The 27,279-nt window shown below is 53.8% G+C and overlaps 1 protein-coding gene across 8 annotated transcripts; it reads right to left on the bottom strand.

The window, feature by feature from the left end:
* Positions 1-26,353, bottom strand: Grin1 (glutamate ionotropic receptor NMDA type subunit 1). Of its 8 annotated transcripts, none has more exons than XM_038336632.1 (21): positions 26,096-26,353; positions 24,597-24,731; positions 21,537-21,713; positions 19,339-19,401; positions 18,435-18,535; positions 13,035-13,156; positions 12,790-12,964; positions 11,069-11,213; positions 10,888-10,971; positions 6,743-6,884; positions 6,535-6,662; positions 6,109-6,273; positions 5,915-6,033; positions 5,676-5,788; positions 5,454-5,602; positions 5,142-5,299; positions 4,814-4,975; positions 4,003-4,112; positions 3,766-3,911; positions 2,382-2,492; positions 1-69 (listed from the first exon to the last, which is right to left on the bottom strand). In XM_038336632.1, exons 1-21 carry the CDS (start codon positions 26,351-26,353, stop codon positions 1-3), a joined length of 2,832 nt encoding a protein of 943 aa, XP_038192560.1. The 8 variants fall into 8 exon arrangements, with proteins under 8 accessions (XP_038192560.1, XP_038192562.1, XP_038192564.1 ...); XM_038336631.1 differs by lacking the exon at positions 1-69 and adding an exon at positions 317-433; XM_038336634.1 differs by lacking the exon at positions 19,339-19,401.
* Between the last annotated feature and the right edge of the window lie 926 nt (positions 26,354-27,279).

Below are 27,279 nucleotides of genomic sequence, written 5' to 3' on the forward strand. Positions count from 1 at the left end.
TCACACCACGGTGCTGACCGAGGGATCTGAGAGGTTGAGCGGGCCCGTGATATCAGTGGGATGGTACTGCTGTAAAATAGAAATACACAGACAAGGCGGCCCGTTAGCTCCGACGTCGGGGGCACGCGCGGGGCCGGGACAGGGTGGACCGGCCAGCCGGCCGACCGGCGGGCAGGCGGGCACGGCCTGGGGGAGGCTGGGGGTGCTCCTCCCCCGACCCCGTCGTGCTCCGGGGTTCTGCGTGGGCCAGGCCGCTGTCCCGTGCGTCTGTCTGTCTGTCTGCGGGGGAGGGGCAGAGGAGGGCGGGCGGGGCGTCTCAGCTCTCCCTATGACGGGAACACAGCTGCAGCTGGCCCTCCTCCCTCTCAATAGCGCGTCGCGGCAGCACTGTGTCTTTTTGGTTTTGCAAAGCGCCGCGTCCACCCCCGGTGCTCTATAAATAAGAACCAACAATCAATACCTGCTGGCCCTGCCGGCCACCAGGGATCCCAGCCCTGAGCGCCCAGTGCTGCCCTGGCCCGGACCGGCCACAGGACAGGGGCAGAGGATCTCAGCAGCTGGACCGACCCCACCCCACCCAAAGGAGCCCCCACCCAAGCCTCCCTCTGAACAGCACCCAGCCCCAGAGACAGGGTGCGAGCTGGGTTGCCCTCCCCCACCCGGCCCACAGTGGCAATGCCCAGAGGTCAACCCTGCAGGGTGGGGCCAGCTTCAGATGGCCCGGAAGAACGGGTCCCTGGTGCCCAGGGAGGCTCAGGTAAAGATTGAAATGAGAACAAGTGCCCAGAAAGGAACCGTGTAGATTTCTGAGCTTTACCTGGCCAGTTCCAGATGGGGCCCCAAGACTGAATGACACCCTCTGAAAATGGCCTGCCACCTGCAGGAATTTTGTACTCTCCCCACTTTGGCCACCTGGCCCAAAAAGTACAGATAATCCTCTCTGTCGGATTCCCCCTTTCCCACACAAGTTTCCACCCACAGCGCCCTCAGCCCTGCTCTCCCTCCTCGGCAGCCCCTGGTGGGGATCCTGGCTCAGATCTTGTAGCATAGGCCGTGCCCACTTTCCCTGGTCTGGGAGACCCTGGAGACTGTCTTTGCAAGAGCTCCTGGAGCCTCACGGTGGTGCAGCCCACAGACCCTTCCGCTTCATCCACTCTCTCTGTACCAGGGCCCTCAGAGAACTGAGCAGCCAAGCCTCATAGGTCTCTCTGGATTACTCAGGTAGTTTTAACCTGGAACTTCCATTGCACTGCACCAAATCCCATCTGTGTGCCTTTCTTCCTGAGCATAGGGCTTTACCACAAACCCAGATTCCTCAGGGGACACAAGCCCCTTGTGGGTGACACTGGCTAGAGGGGCTGCTTCTTGGCTAGGACCAGGGTGACTAGCAAAATGGGGATCCTTTGGAGGACTTTCTTTTGAGTATGCATTTCTGGTTTGGTGGCGTGCTGCCCAAGGCAGGGGACAGGGTTCTGAAGGCAGACGGTATGGTTCTAATGATGGCCTTGTGGCAGTGCTTGGGGGTATGAGCTGAAACACTGGTTTTAGTCTCCCCTTCCTGGGCCTCCCTCTGAGTGTTGCCCCATGTGCTCAGGCCAGGGTTTTCAGGGACACCTTGTCTATGCTCAGATCACCTGGGGGCTGCTGCCACACCTCCATCAGGGACCTGTTCAACTTGGCCCCACCCCACTGCCCACCTGACAGTCTCCCTGTGACCGAGGGTCAGTGCCAATGCTAGGCCCCAGTCGTCCACCCAGATGGACCCAGGCCCAGCCCCCAGCCCCCGGCCCACACAGAGACCACATGGAAGATGCAACACGCATGGCTCTGGTGAGACAGGTGAGACAGGTGTCTGGGGGGCGGGGCCAGTGGCCAGACAGACGGACGGGATGGGACATCACAGCTACACCCTCCAGAGCTGTTGCAGAGCAAGAACGAGGCGTCAAGCCCCTTGTGGAGGCAAGAGAAACAGGGATGAAACAGACGTGGTGTGGCAACCTGGCAGGGACAACCTGGGACAGGGCTACTCTAGTTCCCAGGGTCTGGGTAGCCCAGAGAGATGGTGAGGCTGACTGACTGACCAACAACATGACACGGCTTCCAGATGGTGTGTGGGTCATGGCATGGGGAGGGAGGTGGGTAGACTAACGTGGAGACACATGGGGAAGCTGAGGACCAGTGAGGGCTTGAGGAGAATTCTGGAGAGTTCTAAAGGACGGCACCCTTGTATGGGTGGAGGGTGGGTGAAGGACTGACTCGAGGCATCGGCACGGATGGCCAGGGTTGAAGGCGGGGACAGGGTTGGGATGGTGAGGGTGAGGGAGACAGACATGGGGCAAGGGAGGAGTCAGAGACGCGGGACTGGGGTGCTTCCCCCTTACCGTGTCTTTGGAGGACCTACGTCTCTTGAAGCTGGAGGCCAGGGTGGAGGTGATAGCCCTAAATGTGGCTTTCTTTTTAGGGTCGGGCTCTGCTCTACCACTCTTTCTATCCTAAAATGAATATGTATAAGTGATTAGACGGCTAAGGGTGGCGGCCACACCTGCCCTTGCCTGCTCCTTGGGGGCCGCTGCCAGGCCTGGCCGGCCACTCAGGCCCTGCATCCTGCCTGCCTCACTGTGCTGGACAGACCGACCAACAGCCAGACTTTTGAGAGTGGCCTCTTCTGCCCAGGGTTGGGCCTGTCCTTGCTTGTGCTGGGGCTGGGCTTGGGGTCCTGCTGGCACTCTTCCTAGAATGTTCGCCTGGCTCCCTGGCTCCTGGGTGGCCCTGGCTTAGAGGCATCCTGAGGAGGAGGAGCCCCTGAGGACAGGAAGAGCTTCCTCTCGGGGCCACACCAGCCCCTTTGTTCAGAGGCTGCTGACCCCAAAAGGCACACACCAGGAAGGGGCCAAGGACCCAAGGAGGTGTCCAGTTGGAATTGGAATGATAGACAGAGGCAGATCCGGGGGCACTGGCCTGGAGTCTGATGGCCAGCATGGCCCTGGACAGCTGTGGCCAGGTCCCCAGGGGACCTGTAGGGCCAAAAGCAAGAACGGGTGGATGAGAGATGTGGGGGCTCCAAGAGCCCTGTCCCTCCCACAGCCCTCATTGCAATGTCAATGTCAGCTCAGGACACAGTTCCAGCAAGACACCCAGAGAAAGAGAAGAGACAAGTGAATCGGAATCTGGCCGTTGGCCGCTAGTCTTCAGGCTTGCATGAACCTCACTGCCCACCCTGTCCCTTTCCCTGGTGGCTTCTGACCATCCCACATGCAGCCTCATCCCTGCCAGCCACAAATCCACACGGATGTGGCCTGAGGCACCAGGTGAGGCAGATCAGCCCCTTTTAGATTGGAGTCACAGAGCTGGACACAGAAAGAAAAGGGGTCTCCGGAAAGGGTGTCAAAGGAGCTGGGATGTAGCAGGCCAAATGCATCTCAGATCACATACTACACACAGGTGGGCCCTTGTCTTACCCTGCCTGATTGCCTTCCTATGGATTGGGTGCCAGTAGGTGACTCTGGAAACAGAGGGGCCAGGCAGAAGCTTGGAGCAGAGTGCATGGCCTCCCTTGGCCCAGCTTGGCAGTGGGTGGCCACCTGCAGGCAGCTCCTGCCTGTGCTGCCCCTGTGTCTTGGAAACACTCACCACTGCCCCTGGCCATGGCTCCTAGCACCAGTCCTGCCCATGAGCCAGAGCCAGTGCCACGGCCTGTAGGGATAGAGTAGGGCCGTGGCCTGGCGGGGCCCTGGACGCCAGGCCTCGGAGGGTGGCCTGTCCTACCTGCAGGTTCTTCCTCCACACGTTCACTGCTGCAAAAGCCAGCTGCATCTGCTTCCTACGGGCATCCTTGTGTCTTTTGTAGGCGATCTCGATGAAAATCAGGAAGATCCCAGCCACGATGCCTCCAGCCACCAGCATAAAGACCCCTGTGTGAAGTACCCAGTGTCTCATCTGGCTGCCCAGAGGCTGTGGCCCCAGAGAATCCATCCCGGCATCAAGGCAGCACAGAGGGCCCACCTGCCATGTTCTCAAAAGTGAGAGTCGCAGGAGCATTGCTGCGGGAGTCACATTCCTGATACCGAACCCATGTCTTATCCAGATCTTCCATGAAGCCATTCTCATGGGACCTGAGTAGGGAAGGGGAGAGGGAAGGCAGGGCTGGAAGCAGGAGTGGGACTGGGAATGGGCAGTGCTCACATCTAGGAGTGGGGCTGTGTGAGTGTGCAGGGCATTCAGTGGGGAGGACTGGGAATGGGCAGGGCTCGCATCTAGGAGTGGGGCTGTGTGAGTGTGCAGGTCATTCAGTGGGGAGGACTGGGAATGGGCAGGGCTCACAGGGGAGGCAGTACCATGGGACAGACTTTTCAGCCCAAGTGGGGCTTTGGTTTGTTTGTTTGCTTGTTTGTGTGTTTCGAGACAGGGTTTCTCTGTAGCTTTGGAGCCTGTCCTGGAACTTGCTCTTGTAGACCAGGCTGGCCCCGAACATCACAGATATCCGCCTGCCTCTGCCTCCCGAGTGCTGGGATTAAAGGCATGAGACACCACCACCCGGCTGCCAAGTGGGGCTTTGGGAGTTAGGAAGCTTGTAGCCTTTGCTGGGCTGAGAGTGGGAAGGTTCTCCCGTGGGGTTGATGCCTGGTTTGGGTGAAGTTTCCTTTACGGCAGTTGTACCAGATGATGTTAGTGTCTGGTGAATAGGCGCTGGCCTAGGGTAGAGCGGTTTGGTGTTTTGCCACTGGGGCACTAGAGACAAGGTCCAACCTTGTGGGGAGGCTCTTAAAGCCAAGTGGAGAAAGGAAGAGAGGGCCCCAGCACAGGGCAAACTCACTTGAGTATGGACAGGGAAACATTCTGCTTCCAGGGGCTGTCCTTGCGCATGCCGATGCCGAAGCCCGAGCGGAAGAACAGCTCACCCGTTGTCACCAGGTCACACTTCTGTGACGCCTCGAACTCCAGCACCGCTGAGTCCCAGATGAAGGCATGGAGCTTGCTGCCAGCAGAGGTGGAGTCAAAGGAGCCCCGCGTAGCCTGGTCACCCCACCCTGCTCACACTTCAGTCCAGACACCCTTCACGGTGTTTCCTGTATGAGCGGGTCCCCTTGCCTGGCCCTTTACCATCCCACCCAGCCAGGGCGGCCTTTTGTGTGCTTGCTCACTTGTCCCGCACAGCCTGGATGGCCTCGGCTGCGCTCTCGTAGTTGTGTTTCTCCATGTGCCGATACATGGTGCTCAGCTCCACCTGCCTCCGGAAGTAGATGTCCACAGAACTCTGCTTCACAGTCGCATAGATGAACTTGTCCGAGGGGTTTCTGAGCTGCAGGGACAGAGGCCTCAGCTCACGGCTGCCCCTTAGGCCCCACCAGGAACAGACACTCCCTCTCAACCTCTTCACACACACACACACACACACACACACACACACACACACACACACACACACACACCGCCCCACAGCCCTGGGGCCTCACCCTGGGGTCATTGATGCCTGTGATACGCTCCTCAGGCCGATCCAGCACCAGGAAGGCTGCCAGGTTGGCAGTATAGGAAGCCACGATGATCATGGCAAAACCAGCCCACACCATGCCTAGGATCCGTGCAGAGAAGCTCCGGGGAGCACCTGTGGGCGGAGACTTAGGTCAGTTCCCAGAAAGCAGGGGTTGCAGCCGGGAAGGACTCTGGCTTCATCTCACCTTCCCCGATGCCAGAGTTGAGCAAGACACCCCAGGAGAACCACATGGCAGAGGACAGGGTCAGCGCGTCCTCCTCTTCCTCCTCACTGTTCACCTTGAACCGGCCAAACGGACTGCAGAGCGCAAAGGGAAGGTGGGAGAGAGAGCGGGAGAGAGGACAGGAGAGGCAGCTCTGCCCAGCCCTGCCAGTTCTGCCCACCCTCTAGACAGAGGGGTCCGGCTCTCTCCACGGCGCTCACCTGAAGCGGTCCAGCAGATAGAGCATTACAGCCACCACGTGCACCGACAGCCCCACTAGCAACCACAGCGTGCTCTGGAAGGGCTGCATGAACGAGTCCAGCGTGCTCCGGGGAATCTCCTGCAGGTGAACAGGGAATCAGTGTTGCCTGGGCCCTCCGTGCCCCCACCCCATCCCCACCTGAGCCCTGCCTACCTTCTTGACCAGAATGGTCAGGCCCTGGTACTTGAAGGGCTTGGAGAACTCTATGTACTGTGCACGCTCATTGTTGATGGTCAGAGGTGCCACAATCATGTCTGCTTGACCACTGAGCAGCTCTCCCATCATCCCATTCCACTCCTTTTTGTTGCTGTTGTTTACCTGCGAAGCGACAGAGCCAGTGGGGCTGCAGACAGGGTGGGTGTGGCTCCCAGAACAGGCATTGCTAGGTCTTAGTCCCAGCACACGGGGGTGGGGGGCACATCTCCTGTTCTGTATCTAGCTCACCTCTAAAGCCCAGTCCCAGCCCCTCCGAACAAAGACTACCCACCCGCAAAGACTTTCCAATGAATCCATCTAAGCTCACAGGACCCTCCCACTAGCCCCTTCCTCCAGTCCCCGCCCCTGCCATCTGCTCCATACCCGCTCCTGTGTGCCAAACTTGCCATCTGCCACCAGGTGGACCTCGTAGGTAAAGTTCATGGTCCGTGCCAACTTGATGAGCAGGTCAATGCAGAAGCCATAGCAGCACTGAGGCACCGTGTGGCGTGCTGTGGGTAGTTAGAGAATAGTATCAGCGGGCTCCCGATTTCAGTGCCCAGTACCCTGTCACACTCTGCCCGGCACTCACGGCTGCCTGGCGATGTGTCGTTAGGCCCTGTGCAGATCACCTTCTTGACTGGGTCACCGTTAACCGTGAATTCCTCCTTGCATGTCCCATCACTCAGTGTGGGTTTGACGTACACAAAGGGCTCTTGGTGGATTGTCACTATCTGGGGAACAGACAAGAACCAGCCTGGGCCCCCTGCCCTTGGTTGTCCCCAGGGCACACAGCAACCCCTCGGCTCCATCTTTCTTCCGGTGCTCTGTGAAATCCCCACCTGGGCCCTGCCCCACTGGATTCAGAGGTCAGTCCACATCCTTCTGCTGTGCTTAGCATTGCCTTCTGCCCTCAGGGTACAGATCCAGGTCTGGGGAGGAGCTGAAGTGGACCACAGACTTCCCCAGCCATCGGCCCTGGCTCATCAAAGTGCCTCCTGCAATACTGTCCTCTTCCTTCCCCCGACCCCAGTTCATACATCACTCTATCGCAGTATGACTGTGTAGTATTTACTGTGTGGTCTGGGCACGATCTCTGACCAATCAGAGAGGAGAAACTCTGCGTCCTCGCCAGAGCCACCCTGGCCTCCACTGGCATGTAGCCTTCAGTCTTTGACCCTTGTCTTTTTATTTTTATTTTTTTAAAGATTTATTTATTTATTATGTATACAATATTCTGTCTGTGTGTATGTCTGAAGACCAGAAGAGGGCACTAGACTTCATTACAGATGGTTGTGAGCCACCATGTGGTTGCTGGGAATTGAACAAGGACCTCTGGAAGAGCAGGCAATGCTCTTAACCACTGAGCCATCTCTCCAGCCCCTATTTTTTATTTTTTAAATATATTTTATTCAATGTACACGTTAGGGTGTTGGATCCCCTAGAACTGCAGTCACAGACAGTTGTGAATTGCCAAGTGGGTGCTGGGAACTGAATCCGGGTCCTCCCCTTGATCACCTCTACAGCCCTACTCTTGTCTTTTTAAAAATTCCTTTCCAGGGGATGGAGAGATGGCTCAGAGGTTAAGAGCATTGCCTGCTCTTCCAAAGGTCCTGAATTCAATTCCCAGCAACCACATGGTGGCTCACAACCATCTGTAGTGAGATCTGGTGCCCCCTACTGGTCTTCAGACATACACACAGACAGAATATCGTATACATATTATACATAATAAATAAATAAATAAATAAATAAATTTTTAAAAAAAGTTAAAAAATTCCTTTCCAAGGTATGTTTACATGTATGTTTGTGTTCCTGTGTGCTCATGCATGTGTGCAAGTGCACACGGAGGCCAGAGGCCAATGTCAGGTGTCTTTCTCTGTCACTGTCTATTTTTTATTATTTAAACATTTTTATTTTATTTTATGTGTGTGCCTGAGTATATGGATGTGTATCACATACATTCAAGAGCCCACCTACAGAAATTAGAAGGAGGCATCAGAAGCCCTGTAACTGGAGTCCCAGGTGGTTGTGAGCTGCCATGTGGGTGCTGGGACTTGAACCCAGGTCCTCTGGAAGAGCAATGAGTGCTCTTAACCTCTAAGAGGCTATCTTTCTGGCCCCTATTTTATTTTAAAGATTTGTTTATTTGTATTTTATGTGTATGGGTGTTTTGCTGGCAGATATGTCTGTGCTCCAGGTGCAGACAGTGCCCACACAGGTCAGAAAGAACACTGGCTCCCCTGGAACTGCAGTTACAGTCGCTGTGATGTGGGTGCTGGGACTTGAACCCCGGTCCTCTGGAAGAGCAGTCAATGCTATTAACCACTCAGCCATCTTTCCAGCTCTGCTATTATTATTATTATTATTTTATTATTATTATTGAGACAAGTTTTCTTCACTAACCCTGGAGCACAGTAATTGGCTAGGCTGGTCACTCAGCAAGCTCTGGAGACTGTCTCTGCCCTCTCCCTCCACCAATGACATGGTTAACAAGGAGTACAGTACGCGGCCATGCCCAGACTTTTACATGGATGCAGAAATCCAAATTCATGCTACTCATTGGGCTATTTTTTTTTGAGAAAGGGTCTTACTATGTAGCTCAAGCTAATGTGGACCCCCTATGTAGACCATGGTGCCTTGAACTCACAGAGAGCCACCTGACCCTGACTTCTATGTACCAGAATTAAAGGCATGTCCTACCAACTCCAGATTTTTTTTTCTTTTTTCTTTTTTTGGTTTTTTGAGACAGGGTTTCTCTGCAGCTTTTTTAGAGCCTGTCCTGGAACTAGCTCTTGTAGACCAGGCTGGCCTCGAACTCACAGAGATCCGCCTGCCTCTGCCTCCCGAGTGCTGGGATTAAAGGCGTGCGCCACCACCACCCGGCTAACTCCAGATTTTTTTAAAGACATGGCTGCCTACAGTCCAGACTGGCCTCTTGCTATGTAGCTGAGGATAATCTTAACCCTTGATTCTCTTTCATCTACCTCCAAAGTGCTGGGTTTAAAGGCAAGCTCCGCCACGCTTAGTTAATGCTCCTCTTCCAGGGCTGCCTCTTCAGCACACACTTTGGCTTTGGCCCTCTTCCCTCCCCGACCCCTAGGACCCACAGTCTGGTGGCTGGGGACAGGCACAAGTCTGAGGTACTGGAACGGAACCCAGTTGGCTGCTGAGGGCCTCGATGGGATGTGGAGAACAGAGGGGTAGGCAGACCAGGAAGGACTGGAGGGCAAAGCCGGCTGTGGTGATAGGCAGGCAGTGGAGGGGGAACACTCAGCTGGGAGTCTTGAGAAGGGTCAAGAGAAGGGGACAGGACCATATTCCTTTTTCTCTTATACAAGTATAGGTGCTAGTGCCGTCAAAAACTTGGTGAGGGGGCATGAAAAACGGCTCAGCAGTCAAGAGGACCTGCAGTTACAGATGACTCAAGTTCCGTTCTTACCACCCATAGAGTGGCTCACAAACATCCATTCCTATTACGGGAATCCTGCATTTTCTTCTGCCCTGGAGGCACCAGACATACACATGGTACACATATATATGTGTGTATATATAATATATATCCCTATATGTATGTCTATATTATATGCAGGCAAAACACTTACACACATAAAATAAAATTCTGTGACTCCAGAAACATGGCTAATAGCCATCTGCACCTTGATGTGTTTCCTTGGTTAATGAGGTTCGTTATTTGTTTTGTTTTGTTTTTATTTTTCGAAACAGGGTTTCCTTGTATGCCCTGTAACTAGCTGCATAGACCTATCTGGCCTTGAACTCACAGAGATCCACCTGCCTCTGCCTCCCGAGTGCTGGGATTAAGGGCGTGCGCCACTCCCCAGTGCTTTCAGACTTGGCAACATCAGGTGCCTGAACTGCAAAGAGCGACATGCTAACTCATCCCGGGAGGAATGGAGGCGGCCACTTGCCGGGTGAGACCATGGCCCCAGATATTTGATGGCACCTAGAGAAGGGTGGCTGGGCATGTGGCACTTCAGATCCTGTCCTTTGAACTCTATGGTATCAGAGCTGGGTGTGCTGTGTCTCAACATGAAGAGGAACTCAGAATAGTCCTTAGGCAGAGGGAAGGGTACAGAACCCAGGGAAGATGTGAATCAGGCTGGGAAAAGGTTACAAAGGAGGAGGTCAGATCAAGAAGGGGGTTCCTGGGATCCCAGGGAGAAAGGGGACACTCAACAGCATAAATTCTAAGCTGAACTCTGCCCTGGAGCCCTGAGTGCCCACCCACTGTCTCTCTGCCCCCACTAATCAGTTCTTCCTCAGACTTAGCTGGAGCTGGGGCAGGATAAAGTGCTAGAGAGAGCCTGTTGAGCAGAAGCCACTGCTTCTCAGGCCGGGCGGTGGTGGCGCACGCCTTTAATCCCAGCACTTTGGAGGCAGAGGCAGGCGGATCTCTGTGAGTTTGAGGCCAGCCTGGTCTACAGAGGTAGTTACAGGACAGGCTCCAAAGCTACAGAGAAACCCTGTCTCAAAAAACAAAACAAAAAAAAAAAAAAAGAAAAGAAAAAAGAAAAAGAAAAAGAAACCGCTGCTTCTCTTCTCCTTCCCCTGCCTAGACCCCTGCCTCTGCCACATGTGCCAGAACCAGCTGCTAGCAAACACATCTCCATGTCCTTTATTCGTGTGCTGTGCCCTCACCCCCTTTCCTCCTGGCCTGAAGGAGTAGATGAAGTATTGGGGATGGGAAAGTTGGAGTATTTCCACGGGGTCCCCCACCTTTAATCTCGTGGACATCTGGTACCCTCGAGGCTTCTCTGTCTCTCCCCCAGGCCAGATGATCTTCCGGTCGTTTGGGATGACCTGGGGGTGGGAGTATGAGATAGAGGGTGGCCACGCAGGGGTCTCGGCCCCAGGACCCTAAGGCCCCAGCCCCCACCCCCTCATGACCCCCACCTACATGGGTGCCATTGTAGATGCCCACTTGCACCAGCTTTCGGTTCTGCAGGTTCATGATGCTATAGTTGGCAAACTTCCGGTCCCCATCCTCATTGAATTCCACACGGCCAGTCACTCCATCAGCATACTTGGAAGACATCAGTACCCTGGGAAGACAGCCGGGCTTCGACTTAACCACAGCACCTGCTCTTCTTTCCTTCTGAGCAGCCCAAGCTCCCGCCCCTTCCACCCCAGTTTTAAGGAAGGAAAGATTAGCAGATGGTCGCTCCTCACACTGAGTGGACACTGCAGTGTGTGCCTCCCGGCACCAGATGGACAACACAGCTCTAGCTCCTGAGTGGGTCTTGGATGCCAGACCCCATGTCAAGGGCTTCTCTGAATGAGGATGTATGACTATCAGAGCCACTATCCTGGTTTTACAGGGGAGGCAGAAGCCCAGAGGACCTCAGGCCCGCTCGCCATCAAATGGTGGAAATAGAACGAACTGCCTCCTCGTCCTAGCCACTGGGTGGCTTACCTGGCTGTATGTTTGCTCACTGGAACATATCAGTGAGGTCGTGTGCATGCAACCCAAATGTAGGGGTCACTCCTGTGAGTGTGCTTGTGGCATACATATGTCATGTTCCTCTTTGGGTTCCTGTGTGCATTCATTGGTCTGTGTGCATGTGTGTGCAGCCTGTGACTGCACGGATGGTATGGGAACATGTGGTGGTGCTGTGGAGAGTGGCTCTGGGCAGTCATTCCCTTGATCAACCATGAATCTCTCATTGTCGATGGATGCCTGCTCTGAATTTCTGGGTCCATAGAGGGTCCCAAGCCCCACCTGCAGCAAGAGCTTTCTTCTAGGGCACCAGGCACCATGGGAGTTAGGTAAAACCTGCAGTGTGGGGTGGAGAAGCGGAGGCAGTCACAACTTCAGTGACAGCAGAGGTAAGGGTGCTTGTGGCGAGAAAAGGGATGGTTATCACAGTAAAGACACAGGATGTGGTGCTAGAAATGTGGTCATCTCCACAGGGAACTAACTATAGCATGTCCTAGATAAGACCACAGCAAGTCAGGCACGGTGGTGCGCTTAGGAGGCAGAGGCAGGTGGATCTCTGTTAGATCGAGGCCAGCCTGGTCTACAGAGCGAGTTCCAGAACAATTAGGGATACACAGAGAAACCCTGTCTCAAAAAGCAAAACAAAACAAAAGACTGGCTGGACCACTCCCAGAAGGGTGAACCACGGCTAAAGAACGCCCCCTTCTGCCTGGGCAGTGGTGGCACAACGCTTTAGTCCCAGAACTCCGGTGGCAGAGACAGGCAGATATCTGAGTTTCAAGGCCAGCCTGGTTTAACAAGAGTGAGTTCCAGGAACAATCAGGACTACAACAGAGAAAGTCCTGTCTGCAAAACAAAACAAAAACAAATAAACAAAAATTAAAGAAAGGAAAGAAGGAAGGGAAGGAGGGAGGAGGGAAGAGGAAGAAGAAGACAGTAGGAAGGCAGGAGGTGAACGGGAAGGTAAATTCCTGAGTGTCCTGAATGCCGGTGTCCGTGCCTTTCCTTCCTCCTCCTCCCTGCGCTCTATCCCTCGCCCCCCTACCCCCCCCTCACACGCCCGCAACAACAAGAACTCAAGAACAAAAGAATAAAGGGAAAGGAAAAACCCCCAAACTTCCAGCCCTTCCCACCTCCTAAGAAATGACTCCTCCCACCTACTGAGAGCAACCCCCGCCCACCTCTTGAACAGTGGTCCTGTCTTCCAGATGTTGGTGTTTCCCACGCAACCCCGCGGCGGGTCGGTGATGTTCTCCTTCTCTAGCAGCTCGTGGACTGCCTGCGCTACCACGCCCACGGCGTCGCTGATGTGGGCCGACTCGTTCTTGCCGTTGATGAGCTGCAGTCCGATGATGCCTGCGCGATCCCGCAGCTTAGAGACTGGACAGACCATCAGCCCCAAGCGACCCCACAGTCCAGCACTCACCGTCTGGGGCGTAACGCAGGGCGTTCCCCGAGATCTCGCGCTCCCCCACCAGCCACACGTACCCAGAGCCCGTCATGTTCAGCATCGCGGCTGCGCGGTACACGGTGGCAGCGTCGTCCTCGCTGTGGGGCAGACCCGGGTGACGAGCCAGGACTCCAGCTCTCCCTACCCCGGCCGCAGCCTCTCCCTCTCGCATGCTCCGGGGGAGCGTGCCTGCGCCCACCACCCTTCCTGCTGTCAGGCCCGGAGATCTGCATAGGCGGTGAGGCTGGACCCAGGGCCTTTCCAGTCTTCAGCTGCTAGCCCCCTCTGCTTTTAGGAGGCAGGAATAGGGTACAAGATGACTTTCTGAACTCGGATAATGATGGCTCACTGTTGGGCACTTGCTCTGTGCTCCAAAAATGCTTTGCCGGAACTATCTCAGCACCCTTAAGGGGAATGCGTTGGGATCAAGGTGGAACCAAGACATAGTGATAAATGGCAGAGTAGCATCTGTGCCTAGACAGTTCACTCCAGAACCTGTGAAGCGGTGAGCTCTAGGCTAGCCATGGGTCTGATGGACTCGTGCTCAAAGGTGTGGAATGACAAGGTGAGGGCTCTGGGCTGAGGAGATGCCAGTAGAATTCCGTGCCCTAGTTGCTGAGCTGAGCATCCCGAAGATACCATGGGACAGAAGAGAGACCCCTCTCACAGGAGGTATGTTCTCTGACCTCCAAGGTCAGAGCCACCAGGACAAGCCTTGCCTTGCGGGGACTTATGTATGGTCTTTAGAGTTTGAAGTGCCCTCATAAGTAATTCCTGTGGATAGTGAGACAGGGGCCCTAGTCCCCCGAGGCTGGGTCTCCCTGGTCATAGCAATGACCCTGAGGTCTTCCAGGGCTCCAGTAGCCACTAAGGGTCCTCTCCTCAACCTGCATCTCTCAGACTTCCATTCAAGGCCCAGCCATGACTGGCATTTTGCTTCTTCAGTACATGTTTAGTAGGTGCAGTGAAGCCAAGTGGATCACCTGATATTTGGTTATTTTTCTTTTAAAAGCTTTTACTTTAAATTTATTTTATGCGGGCTGGAGAGATGGCTCAGAGGTTAAGAGCATTGCCCGCTCTTCCAAAGGTCCTGAGTTTAATACCCAGCAACCACATGGTGGCTCACAACCATCTGTAATTGGGGTCTGGTGCCCTCTTCTGGCCTGCAGGCATACATACAGACAGAATATTGTATACAAAATAAATAAATATTTTAAAAAAATGTTTAATGTACTTTTAAAAAATTTATTTTATACATGTGAGTGTTACCTTTATGCATCTATGTGCACCAGACAAGTGCCTGGTGCTTGTGGGGGTCAGAAGATGGTGTCAGATCCCCCGGAATTGGAGCTTTGAATGGCTGTGAGTCACTGGGGGTGCTCAGAACTGAACCTGGGTCCTCTGCAAACATGAGGCCATCTTTCCAGTCCTTGTTGGGTTAGGTGTATACCAGCTGATCTATACCCAAGATAAACCACACTTCCCTAGAATCCTGCCCCCAACATTTTCAATGTTTTTAACCAAAAGAAAAGCTCTAAATGATGGTGCTGTTGATGAATATAAGCAACATTAAAAACAACAAGGCAGTACCTCAGCAAGAACATATGCCAGAGCCAAAGTGGAGGCATATGCCTTTAATCCCGCCACGGGGGAGGCAGAGGCAGGCGGATTTCCCCAAGCACAAGGCCAGCCTGTTCTACATGGCAAGAACAATAGAACATAGAGATATCCAGTCTCAAATCAAAACCCAAAAGAATATACGACTGTGCTGCAGTGCATTGAACATGGAAGAAGTCACCTAGTGTCACACATGTCAAGGAGGATGTCTGATGTCAGCTACACCCACCAAATCAGACAGAGAACCCCATTTCCCCAACACATCTCAGACCTACACAATGTCACTCGGTGGGATTCCGATCAATGAAATGCTTGTGGACAAAAGGTCTGATCAACCCATCAAACCTCATCAGACCATTTTATGGGAAATGGTGATGCCAACAAAGACAGCATGAGGAAAATAAAAATGAGGAGTTTGGGGAATGAATTCTGTGTATCCAACAGACAGCCGACCCGATTAATAAGGTCATTTTAATGAGGTCTGCAAAAACAGCCTCTCTAGTGAAGAAGGAGCTGGAACGTGATGAGCCCTGGGTAGCTGCTCACAGTGGAGTCTCACTCACTCACAGGCACAAGTTTGCGATTCCACAGGTTCATCAGGGTTTAAAAACCAGTGTGAACTGTGGCTCCAACTCAGTATGTGTGGGACATGTCGTGAGGCATAAGGGTATAAGCAGTATGAATATGGTGTGTGGCAGTGTGGGCGTGTTTGTATGTGAACGCTGTGTGCATATGTGCTGTGTGCTGAGTGTACCAATGGGTGGTGTTCACAGTTCATATTCATGTTAGTACCTCTGCCTACCATGACCCTTCTTCTACTGCCTTCTTTGCTAGAGCCGTGTCTGGCAATTCTGTCTTTAACCCTCAGGCACTCAACATGGAGAGGCTTTCTCACCCTATGACCAAAGAAAAGGAAGACCCTTCAGTTGTAGTGGGTGATACTGGAATTATTGGCCTTGAAGAGGCGAGTATTCACTGCTGGGCTGCTGGGGCCCGGTGTGATGGATTCTACAAAGGGTGGTCCTCTGCCTTGTGCCCTGTTCATCCTCATTATAATGCATAAGCCAAGCAGGACTACTTTCTTGGCTTTGTCCATTACAAAAGAGCCTGGTAGTCTAGTTGGTCTGTTTTAAGAGAACGGATTCCTTAAGTAGCCTTGACTTGAAGAAAGCCTTCTTGCCTGACTGCTGTGTGCATTCATTTGCCACCATCCTGAACATTCTTTTATCCAACTTGAACAAAGCTCCCTGAAGTCCTATGGTGAGAAGTATAAACAATCAGACAATAGGAGGTGTGGTGGGCCTTTTCCTGAGCAGAGCTTTCTTTGGGCATCCTGGGCTGGGCTTGCCTTCCAAGGGACATTTCCTTCCTGGCTCCTTTTTTTTTTTTTTAATTTATTTATTATGCATACAATATTCTGTCTGCGTGTATGTCTGCAGGCCAGAAGAGGGCAGCAGACCTCATTTTTACAGATGGTTGTGAGCCACCATGTGGTTGCTGGGAATTGAACTCAGGACCTTTGGAAGAGCAGGCAATGCTCTTAACCACTGAGCCATCTCTCCAGCCCCCTTCCTGGCTCCTTTTTTCAGGACATATTTCTCTCTCTCTCTCCCACTCCCTTCCTCCCTCTGATAGGGTCTCCTGAGGCTGCAGCAGGTTTGAACTTGCCAAGTAACTGAGAATGATCGTGAACTTTGATCCTTCTGCCTCCCGAGTGCCAAATTAGAGGTGTGCCCCGCCACACCTGTCTTTATTCAGTGCTGAAGATTGGGGCTAGAACACGGTTCATGTTAGCTAAGTGCTCTATCAACCGATATGGATGCATCTCTACTCCCATATGGATGGATTCTTAATCCATTCCTTTGTTTTCTTTTTTCTTTCTTTTCTTTCCTTTTCTTTTTTGTTTTGTTTTGTTTTATTTTGTTTTTCGAGACAGGGTTTCTCTGTAGTTTTTGAGCCTGTCCTGGAATTAGCTCTTGTAGACCAGGCTGGCCTCAAACTCACAGAGATTCGTCTGCCTCTGCCTCTGCCTCTGCCTCCTGAGTGCTGGGATTAAAGGCGTGTGATACCACCACCCGGTCTCCCCTCTCTCTCTCTCTCTCTCTCTCTCCCTCCCTCCCTCCCTCCCTCCCTCCCTCCCCCTCCTTCTTCCTTCCTTCCTTCCTTCCTTCCTTCCTTTCTTTCTTTCTTTCTTTCTTTCTTTCTTTCTTTCTTTCTTTCTTTCTTTCTTTCTTTCTTTCTGTTGCTGTTTTGTTTTTTGAGACAGGGTTTCTCTGTAGCTTTGGAGCCTGTCCTGGAACTCGCTCTGATCAGCCTGCCCTCAAACTCACAGACATTCGCCTGCCTCTGCCTCCCGAGTGCTGGGATTTAAGGCGTGCGCCACCAACACCCTGCTCTTTTATCCATTCTTTAGAAGCCCTATACTATCCCTCACCCCAAAGTATACAGTTAGAATCAATGGTTCTCGACTTATGGGTTGTGACCTCCTTTGGGGGGGGATTGCATATCAGACATACTGCATATCATATATTTACATTACAAATCATAACAGTAGCAAAATCACAGTTATGAAGTGGCAACTAAATAATCTGGTTGAGGGTCACCGCAGCATGAGAAACTGAATTAAAGGGTCGCAGCATAGGGAAGGTTGAGAACCAGTGAGCTAGACTGAATAGCAAAGGCAATAAACCATGACTCTGCAGTGTGTCTTTGCACTGTTAAGTGCCTGTCACAGTGTGTGTGTGTGTGTGTGCGCGCGCGTGCTCATGTGTGTAGCGAGACAGTTGGCACCTGCTTGCTGATGGTCCTGGGGGAGTTGGCCACACCAACATGTGACAGCTACCACCCTCAGAGAAGGGCAGCTAGTGCCAGCCCTGCCATCTGAGTGAAGAAATCGTCTATCCTCCAGGCTGAGTCTTGGTTGCCACACCCCACAACCTGTGGAAGCGAGTGGTGTGCACCAGGTTTTGTGCATAGAGAGAGGTTGCTGACCGGATCTACAGATAGACATCTATCCTGTGTCTGAACACAGCTGTTCCTGTTCCTCCACTGTCACCATGGCAGCAGGATTTAGGGTATTTTCCTCCAAGCTGGATGACATGATGTTTTTTTCCTCCACTCTGTCAGAGCCCAGCAGAGCTGGGCAGACTAGGGACTAGGTCTACCTCAACCTCCCTATTGTCAGCGGGGCTGCCACCCCCCCTTCCCTTCCTTCCTTTGCATGGGTCTTAGGCTCCCTTTACAGAAAACACTAGTTGGCTAGAGTAGGGGGATTTTACTGTGCTCTGTCACAACAGTGAAATGCAGTGGGAGACAGGCCCTTGCAGGGCCAGCCTGTTCTTCTCCATCAGTGGTTGTGGACCTCGGGCTCACCCTCTACACCTGCATGCCATTCTGTGGGGCACCTTCCTTGTCCTCAGCCCTCAGGATGTTTACATAACTAGGTCTCCCGACTTCCAAGCATTGTATCCCCAAAGCTCAGTTTAGGGCAATGGTTCTACGTGACTGTGAAAGGTAAGAATCCAGGGAGGGATGAACAGAGGATGGGGAGTTGCCTAGGCTACCGGGTGAGTAGGAGGATGGTGGGCTGGGGTTCGGCTATCCTTGGTGAAGTTTTAGTTTTCTTTTTTCTTTCTTTCTTTTTTTTTCTTTCTAAATTGAAGCTCATTTTGCTCAATGGTGCCCTCAACTTAGGCCACATGCTGGACTTGCGCCCCAGGCGGAATTCCAGTGACGTGATGAAGAACCGAGCCTACTCACCTCGCAGATAGGATGATGACCCTGGCTTCCAGTTCCCGGGCCTCCATCAGCAGAGCCGTCACGTTCTTGGTTCCTGGGTCGAACTGCAGCACCTTCTCGGCCTGTGGTGTGAGAAGAAGCGTTAGCAGGCAGCTGGGAAAGGGAACATTGTGCCTCAGTGGCAAGAGTGGGGCCAAAGCTGCTAGGAACCCCGAGGCAGCTGCGCTAGAGCTGCCGTGGCCTGTCCTTGCCACCTGCACTGTGCGCCTGCCTCCGCACTCCACGCTGGCCTGGCCTCGCTGCCTGTCCTTCCTTCAGCCTGCTCGATGTCCTCCTGTCCTCACGCTCTGCTCTTCTCGCTTTATGCTCGCTCCAGGTCTCTCTTTTCATCTCACTCCTGTCCTCATTTTTTGCACTGAGCATGCAAGCTGAAGTGGGCCGAGACTCAGAAAGAGACGTGCAGCGGACAGGAAATAGAAAAGTTTTGGAATGCAACTGGGAACAGAGATGGGGCTGACTTTTCCAAAACCTTGGGAGATCTCAGCTCAGACCTGATTCCTCTTGCTCCTAGAGGAGCAGCCCAGACTCTGAAGTGACCAGGTGGGCAGGCTCCCTCCCGGGGTTCCACTAGGAAACCCTGGCGGACCTGGAGATTCGCATGCACTTCCCAGAGCAGCGCCTCCTTGTGGCCGTGCTTGTCTTAAGGATGCAGGCCAGGGTCACGGCGGGTGGGTCATGGGCACCCACACCGCCCACCCCTGCCCTCTCCTGCCTGCTTGCTACCTGCCTCACCACCTGTCTCTCCTCACTGCTCAGGCCTGCGGCTCGGCTCGGCGCGGTGGGGCCAGATAGCACCCAGTGGCTGAGGCACCGCAGGCCGGGACTCGCTAGTCGGTGGGTGGCGTGCACGTCCATGCATATATACCTTGGGTCCGCGCTTGTTGTCATAGGACAGTTGGTCGAGGTTTTCATAGTTCCTTTTTTTACTCTGATGAATAATGTGCACAGAGAAAATATGCAGACACAGAAGAAGATTATAAACGGTTGAAAATGACGGCGCTAAAGCAATCACACCACCTCCTCGGCACGTCTGCAGACGGGCACGTACCTGGAGCTCGCAAACACCGAGACCCGGGTGGGGGCTGGGGACTGGAGTGGAGCTGAGCGTGGAGGGGACACAGGGGCAGGGGCCACGGAGGCTCCCTGCCATGGAGCTAAACTTGTGGAAATCGTCACTTTCGGGAGAGAGGGCAACCCTGTCCACACCACCCTTAAGGGGTCCCGCCTGCCACCCCCACCCCTGTCATGCACCTGCTGTGTGGCCCCAGCAGTACCCACCCCCACCCGCATCAGTCCTGAGTGAAAGAGGAGCAGCTTGCCGGGCCCTGTCCCCATGACCCTCCCACCCCCTCCCGCTTATTCTCCCTGCTCTCTGGAGACTGGCTGTTATGCTCACACCCGTATGCCCACATTTGTGCCTGAGACTGGGTGTGAATGGCTGTGCATACGTATGCCTGCATGCCTGCGGGGGTGACACGCCACTGTCACCTTCATAGAAGGTACATCTATGGCAGACTGTGATGGAAGGTCAGTGCAGTCTAAGTATATGTGTTCGGCCGTGTGTGTGTGTGTGTGTGTGTGTGTGTGTGTGTGTGTGTACGTGCGTGCGTGCATGTAAGCTTGTAGTTACAAGTCAATACGAGCACACAGAGGAAGCACTTCTATGTGATCCCCTTGGGCAGTGCAGAGGCATCTGGAGATAAGTGAGGTCTGTCTTGCCACTAAAATATCCAAGAACTGACTGGCAGTGTGTATGTGCTTTCGAGTGTGTGAGCAGGTGGTTGGGTGGGCAGGGATAAGGCTGGTGAGCATGTGAGCGTGTTGGTGGTAGTCTGTGTGGCTACGACAGGCGTGGCAGAAGTATGAAGGAACCTGCCATATGCTGATAATGGGACTCTCTCTTCAGAGAGGTGGAGCCCTTGGTGCCAATAACCAGCCCTCCTTCCCAGACTCAACGGACTGCCATAAAGCATTTACTCTGGGCCTGTCTCTAGCCTCGATGCCTCCCCCATCCCCGGCCCATGCCCTTACTCCCTCCTATGGCACCTTGGGTGTGGGGCACAATGGTTGGTGCTAAGTATGATGAGGCCAGCTATGATTTTGCAGGCAGAACATGCTCCCACCCCTCGCCCTCCCCCATCTGCCTTTTGGGGCCCCTCCCCAGCCTGGGCCTCCTCCTCCTCTCTGCTACCTGAGAAGCACCACCTGATTCTTGGTGCTCTAGGTCCTGGAACTGAGGTAGGGTCAGGGGCCAAATCCGGATCTATTAGGGTGTTGGTGGGGAAGGGCATAGGGGTCACTTTGACCCCCCCACCCCAAATCCTGGCTCTGGTCTCTGGTTGTTCACAGATTGGAGGGGCCAGTTTGAGATGGGAGTGTATATGTGTCTTGGGATCAGTGTCTACATAGTCCCTTGAGGGATACAGAGCTCAGCTCCAAAGTGGGAGGGAGATGGAGAGGGGAGGGGCATGGAGTAAACCTGAAAGGATAGTATGAGGTGGGGGGTGGGGTTGTAGAGAAACGGGGCTTCAATTAGGGCCACAGGCAGCCACAAGGCAGCCGGCTTTTAGAAAGATAAGGCCTCTGTGAGCATATGGATTGTATACCAGTAGATAGAGGATACCAGTGCTCTGGGAGGCGGTGTGTGTGTGTGTGTGTGTGTGTGTGTGTTTGGGGGTGGATCGCACCCTGTAGAGGGTGTTCCTGAGAGGTGGGTGGGACTTAGTACCTGGCGGAGAGGGGCGGAGCGGTTCTTGAGTTATGAGTCTGATTGGGGCCTGAGCTGGGCTTAGGGAGGCCTGAACTAGAGGGGGCGGGGCGGGACAGGGGTGTTTGCAGAGCTCCAGGTGGTCCAGCCCTCGCGCAGCAGGGACTGACACGAAGGAGATTTCGACTAATGGCAAAAGCGAGTGAAATGAGCCGAGGACAGGCCGGGGCGGGCGCCGCCAGACGCAGTGGTGCTGAGCATGCAGGATGGAGAGAGAGTGTTCACAAGGAGCCACAGACATGGCATGGCCCGCCTGCTCCTGCTCAACAAGGACCTCTCCTGGGTGAGGGCCTCACCTTGGACTCGCGCTCCTCCAGCAATGTCTCCAGGCGCTTCTGCGCCGCCCGGCCCTCGTGGTCGTCGCTGACCAGCAGGATGATGTGGTTCCAGTTGTAGACGCGCATCATCTCAAACCAGACGCTGGACTGGTGGGAGTAGGGCGGCACCGTCCGTAGGAAGCTCAGGTGGATGCTCTGTGCGGGGAACAGGGAGGCTGAGGCCAGGCCAGGCCAAGTAGGCTTTTCCCTCCCCCATTGATGGGAGCACTTCTTCCCATCTGCCCTTCCCCTTCCCCTCTGGCATCTACTGTGAGAGCAGAGGTTTGGCGTTTTCCCAGTAGCACCCTGTCATGGATGAAGCATGTCTGTTCCTAGGGTGACTGCCACCTTCCCACCAGCACCTCTCTAAAAATGCTGACTGTAGAAGCTTCTCCAACATCAATGGGCCTCCCATGGTACTCTCCTCCGTTTCTATAGCTGTATTTTGGACTGAGGTACAGCTCAGTGGTAGAGCATTTGCCTAGTGCAAATAAGGCTTTGGGTTCTATCCAAGGCACTGGTAAGAAAATAACATTTACTACTAAGTCTTCTTTCCCGGGGTCAAACATTGTTGCCTTTCTTCCCCAGAACCCAGAGGCTGTGGTTTACTGGTTGCTTTGCTGCTTAAAATACTCTAGCTGCAGCTGGGCAGTGGGGGTGCACGCCTTTAATCCCAGCACTTGGGAGGCAGAGGCAGGTGGATCTCTGTGAGTCTGAGGCCAGCCTGGTCTACAAGAGCTAGTGGGGGTGCATGCCTTTAATCCCAGCACTTGGGAGGCAGAGGCAGGTGGATCTCTGTGAGTCTGAGGCCAGCCTAGTCTACAAGAGCTAGTTCCAGGGCAGGCTCCAATGCTACAGAGAAACCCTTTCTCGAAAGAAAGAAGGAGGAGGAGAAGGAGGAGGAGGAGAAAGAGGAAGAAGAGGAAGAAGGAGAAAGAAGAGGAGGAGGAGGAAGAGAAGAAGAAGAAGAAGAAGAAGAAGAAGAAGAAGAAGAACAACAACAACGACAACAACAACAACAACAACAACAACAAAGCCAGCTCCCAGGGACTGTCTATGTCTATCCAAGTGAACATGGCCCTTCTATGCCCCTGTGACTTGGTCCTCTGAGGCTTCTAGGTTGGGTGTTTGTTTGTTTTGCCAGTTCCCTTTTGGTGGCCAGGGCAGTGTATTGGAGTGAAAGAAATGTTCACTGCCTCTGTCACCAGCTGCAGGCAGGTTTCATTACAGTTGGTGCTGCCTATGGGTGCTGAGTGGTCTTGCTGGTTTGTGTGACGGGCAGGGGGCTGACTTTGAGTTGGGACAATCAGGGACCAGAATGTGGCTGTGATGTTTGGCCCCATTGTTGACCACACACAAGCCCAGTGAGTTGGCCCATGGTCAGTCCCTAGGTTGGTCCAGTTGTATGTAGCCTCCTAGCTTTTTTGTTTATCCCTGGCTACTTTGCTTCTTCTGGTCATTCCTCTCTCTTTCTCTCTCTCTTTCTCTCTCTCTCTCTCTCTCTCTCTCTCTCTCTCTTTCTCTCTCTCTCTCTCTTTCTCTCTTTCTTTTCTTGTTTCTCAAGACATGGTTTCTCTGTGTAGCTCTGACTGTCCTGAAACTCAGTCTGTTGACCGAGATGACCTTTAACTCACAGAGATCCACCTGCCTCTGCCTCCCAGGTGCTGGGATTAAAGGCGTGCACCACCACCACCCGACCATCATTCCTCTCCTTTACACGTGAGGGTGAAAGTGTTCCAGAGGAAAAATGGTCAGAAGGCATAGGATGAGAGCCTGCTCCTCACTGGCTTGGGAAGAGTGGCCCCTCCCTCTGGGGCTCTCCTACAAGACCCTCCTCTGACTCCTTTGTTGTCACTGAAGGGCAGAGCCACCACATGCTTGGGCCTGAAAGGCCAGTCATCCTGCCTTAGGACAGACTTTTCAGGGACTATAGGCTCTGGCAGGAAGACTCTGAGGGGTATGTGGAGACCCGGAGGCCCACTGCTCAGTCCACTAGCCCTCTGGCTGAGCCCAGGCACCAGCTGGTTATCTCTAAGCTCCTGGATGCCTACAGGTTTCTTGAGTCTACAGAAAATGGGGAGCAGGCTCTGGGGCCTGTTAGGCCATGGGGTGGCTGGATTGCATTCCAGTTGACAAATCCTCGCAGAGATCACAGCAAATGAAAGATTGTATGACCCAGAACAGGTTCCCTGTTTCTCTGGGCTGTGGTTTTCTACAACTCAGCGGCTGCTCCTCAGCTTTGGGGCCAACTGATGGAGACCATCCCAGTCTTTGGGCCACAAGATCTCTGCAGGATCCTGAGCTGAGATCCTTTAGTTCCCAAGACACGAGTCTCTTGCCATAAGCTGCCTGCCTGTCTACCCTGCCTATCTCCTCCTACGTGCACTTACGTCCGAGGCTGGGGTGCATAGCGTCCCTTTCCACCCTGAGCACTTCTCCATCCGGGCACCTGCTTCTGCTGCTTCTCTCCACCTCTTCCCCTGCTTCCTGTTCTGGGACGCTCCCTCTTTACCCTGTTTTCTAGCCCAGGAAGCCCTCTTCCTCCCAAAGGGGATGTTATTGGTCTTTTTGACTGTCAGCAGGAGCCAGCCTGAGTCAGGGGTAACTGCTTGAGCATGTGTGAGCGTGCAAGGAGAGGGAGGGTGAGGATGCTAGTGTTGTGTGAGAATGTGTATGGGACTTGTGAGAGTGTGACAGCATGAGCATGCGGGGACTGAGTGTACATGTTAATATATGGTGAGTATGAACACTTATGAACATGTATGTGACTGAGTTGTCATAGGCATGCATGTCAGTGTGCTTGAGTATTGTGTACCGATATCTATGTGATTCAGTGTGAGGTACGTATGTGCGGTTAATGAATGAGTGTGCCATTTAAGTTCCCTCAAGGGCAGCCTGTGATCTAAGCATCCCCACCTCACCTGTATCCACTGCCCAGTGCCAATCCACCTGGCTCAGCTACATGTGGCCCTGGAGCTATCTGGAGCTGACAATGGGGGATAAAAAATAATTGAGTCTGAGTCTGGTGGTCAGGCTTACCTTGTCAGAGTAGATGGACATTCGGGTCGTCAATCCCAGAACGGGGATTCTGTAGAAGCCAGCTGTGTAGGAGACGGGAGTGGGGGTGAAGTGGTCGTTGGGGGTAGGTGGGTGGCTAACTAGGATTGCGTAGACCTGTGAATACCGGAGACAGAGTCAGCTTTGTGGGAGGAGAATGGACATAATACTAGGGTTTGAGACCCAGTGGAGCAAGAGCTGGAACTGCAGGCCAGGGGTCCAGGTGGTGCCATTTGTGCCCACGGTCCACACATCCAAGAGACAGGAAAATGAGCCAAACCACAATACTCTGGTGATAAACCCATTGTGGAGAGGGAGCAGCACCAAACAAGACTCTAGGGATGTAGACGACAACACCACACACACACACACGTGCACACACACACACACACACACACACACACACAGAGTTGGCAGATCCTTTCTCAGCCAGCCCTCTCTGGCCAGGGCACCTCTTGTAAAGTCAGGAGGGAGGCAAGTGTCTGAGCAAAGTTCTGGCATGGCCTCTACATTCTGGGATATAAAAACTGATTCTTACTCCCCTCACCCGATATCCAGCCCCCCTTTAGGACACATTAGTGTTTGTAGGCATGTATGTATGTGGCTATGTTCATGAGCACATGCTGACACATGTGTGCACTATGTGCATCACACATCCATGTTTATATATGCCTGTAATGATGGAATCAGGGCTCTATGTGCATTGACCATACAAAGCAGTGAGTCCATGGATGTGCAAACATGTGTGAGCATGTGCAGATGATTGTGTCATGTTGGGATGCAGTGTGTTAGTGCGGTGTTCATGTACACATGTGTGAGCAGACATGTTCATGGATGTAGCATGTCCTATGAAAAGCATGTATGAACAGTCTTGGCGCAGTCCCTAGCTCTTCTCTTACATAAACTGGTGCATTGCAGTGACCCTCATATGGCTTCATTGGAATTCAGCAACCAGCTCAGCCAGGGGCGGACAGTTTCAACAGCCACATGTCCTCCCCTGCAGCACACTGAGCTCGGCTCCCACACTGTGCCTTGGTGTCTCTGGCATGCGCAGTTCTCACTCCCACCCCTGCAGAGCCTGTTTCCTCTGGCACCTGGGCCATCCATTGCAGACTCATGAATGGGGGAAGGGAAAAGGGGTAAGGAAAGAAACAAAGATGGCCCCAGGCCTCATCCAGTCAGTGGTCTGAAGTGCTCTTCCATTTGTGACCAGAAGGTCTGGACCCACACTGACTGGATGGAACAAATCACTAACGATAGTCACATGGCAGCACACATGGTCCTTCTGAGGACCGGTCCAGGTGACAGGTGACCAACTGGGGGAAGCGACAGACACAGATGTTTGTTCCAGGCCTCTCCAGGTGCCAGTTAGCTTGGAGTGGTCTAGTAAGGAGACTGAGAAGGACCAGGGGAGGACGGAAAGAAACTGGGACAGCGGGATGAATGGTGGAGGAGCAGGAGAAAAGGGAAGTAGTGGTCACCTGGCTGGAGATGAGGTCCTCACACACTGACAGGGCCATCTGTATGGCGTTGGGCTTGTGGGTGACAGAGGTGGCGTTGAGCTGTATCTTCCAAGAGCCATGTCGCTTATTGGCCTGGTTCACGGCCTCGCGGAACATCTGCTCGTGCTTGCGCGTGCTCAGCACCGCGCCGATGTTGACGATCTTGGGGTCGCAGGCGGCGCGGGCGAAGGAGCAGGAAAAAAGCAGGGCGAATGTCAGCAGGTGCATGGTGCTCATGAGCTCCGGGCGCGGCGGGCCTGGTTCTGGGTTGCGCGAGTGCAACGACCCCGGTGTACGACCCGCGGGCCGCCGGGGCGGTCAGGCACCCGCGAGTCCTCCAGGAGCCTGGGGCGAGCGCGGCGGACGCTGTCCGAGGTGCTGAAGCGTGTTCGGCGCTGCTCGAACACCCGCGCGGAAAAGCGGAAAGGACGGCGGCGCGGGCTGAGCGACTGGTCCGGACGCTGCGGCTACTGCAGCAGCTGCGGAGTCGTGAGCGGGACCTACGCGTCCTACCCCTCCCACCGCCCCCGCTTCCTGACGCCGAGTCGAGCGCGCTCCTCCTGACGCGCGCGCTTGCGTTGGCGTGAGTGCTTTGAGTGCGCGCGAGCGAGGAGCGCTCCCGCCGGTGTGTGCACGCGCGTTTGCGTGCAGCGACCCTGGTACGGTCACTCGCGTGGTCCCAGACCTGCAACAGTTGAGCAGTTCCCTGCTAAAGGGGTTTCTTATACGCGCGTTCTCCTGCACCGCGTGTATTTCAACATGAGGGAATGTGTGCTGTGCAAGCTTGTCTGTGCGTGCACGCCTAAGTCCTCACCCATAGTTTGTGATATTTTGGGACTTGATTCTTCCAAGAACAGGGAAAGGCCCTATCTCTATATACCTCCAGGGGAAGGATATTGGTGCTCTCCTCCCGACAGGGCTTGGTAATGGAGAGAGTTGGGCACATCGGTAATCCAGATCTCTTAAGAGGCTGAGACAGGATTGCTTAGAGTTCAAGGCCATGCTGGGCTACAGGGGGACAGGCTACAGTGATGGAGGTGGGGCAGCCACACCTTCTTAGAAGTGTGATTTGGACTTCCTTCTAGAGGTTAAGAATAGGTGTGGCATTGGCTATCCTACTACAGAGTGGTACCTTCTTGGAGACCTGAGGGAGACCAAAATCA

The sequence above is a fragment of the Arvicola amphibius genome, chromosome 7, assembly GCF_903992535.2.
Source record: "Arvicola amphibius chromosome 7, mArvAmp1.2, whole genome shotgun sequence".
Classification (NCBI taxonomy): Eukaryota; Metazoa; Chordata; class Mammalia; order Rodentia; family Cricetidae; genus Arvicola; species Arvicola amphibius.

Bases quoted from the DNA above. Each gene is read 5' to 3' on its own strand.
- Grin1 (XM_038336631.1), bottom strand. From the start codon at position 26,353: ATGAGCACCATGCACCTGCTGACATTCGCCCTGCTTTTTTCCTGCTCC. The intron at 21,714-24,596 runs GTAAGCCTGACC...TTCCCCGCACAG, and splicing joins TGTCCATCTACTCTGACAAG to AGCATCCACCTGAGCTTCCT. The intron at 3,912-4,002 runs GTGGGCCCTCTG...TACTTCACACAG, and splicing joins CACTTTTGAGAACATGGCAG to GGGTCTTTATGCTGGTGGCT.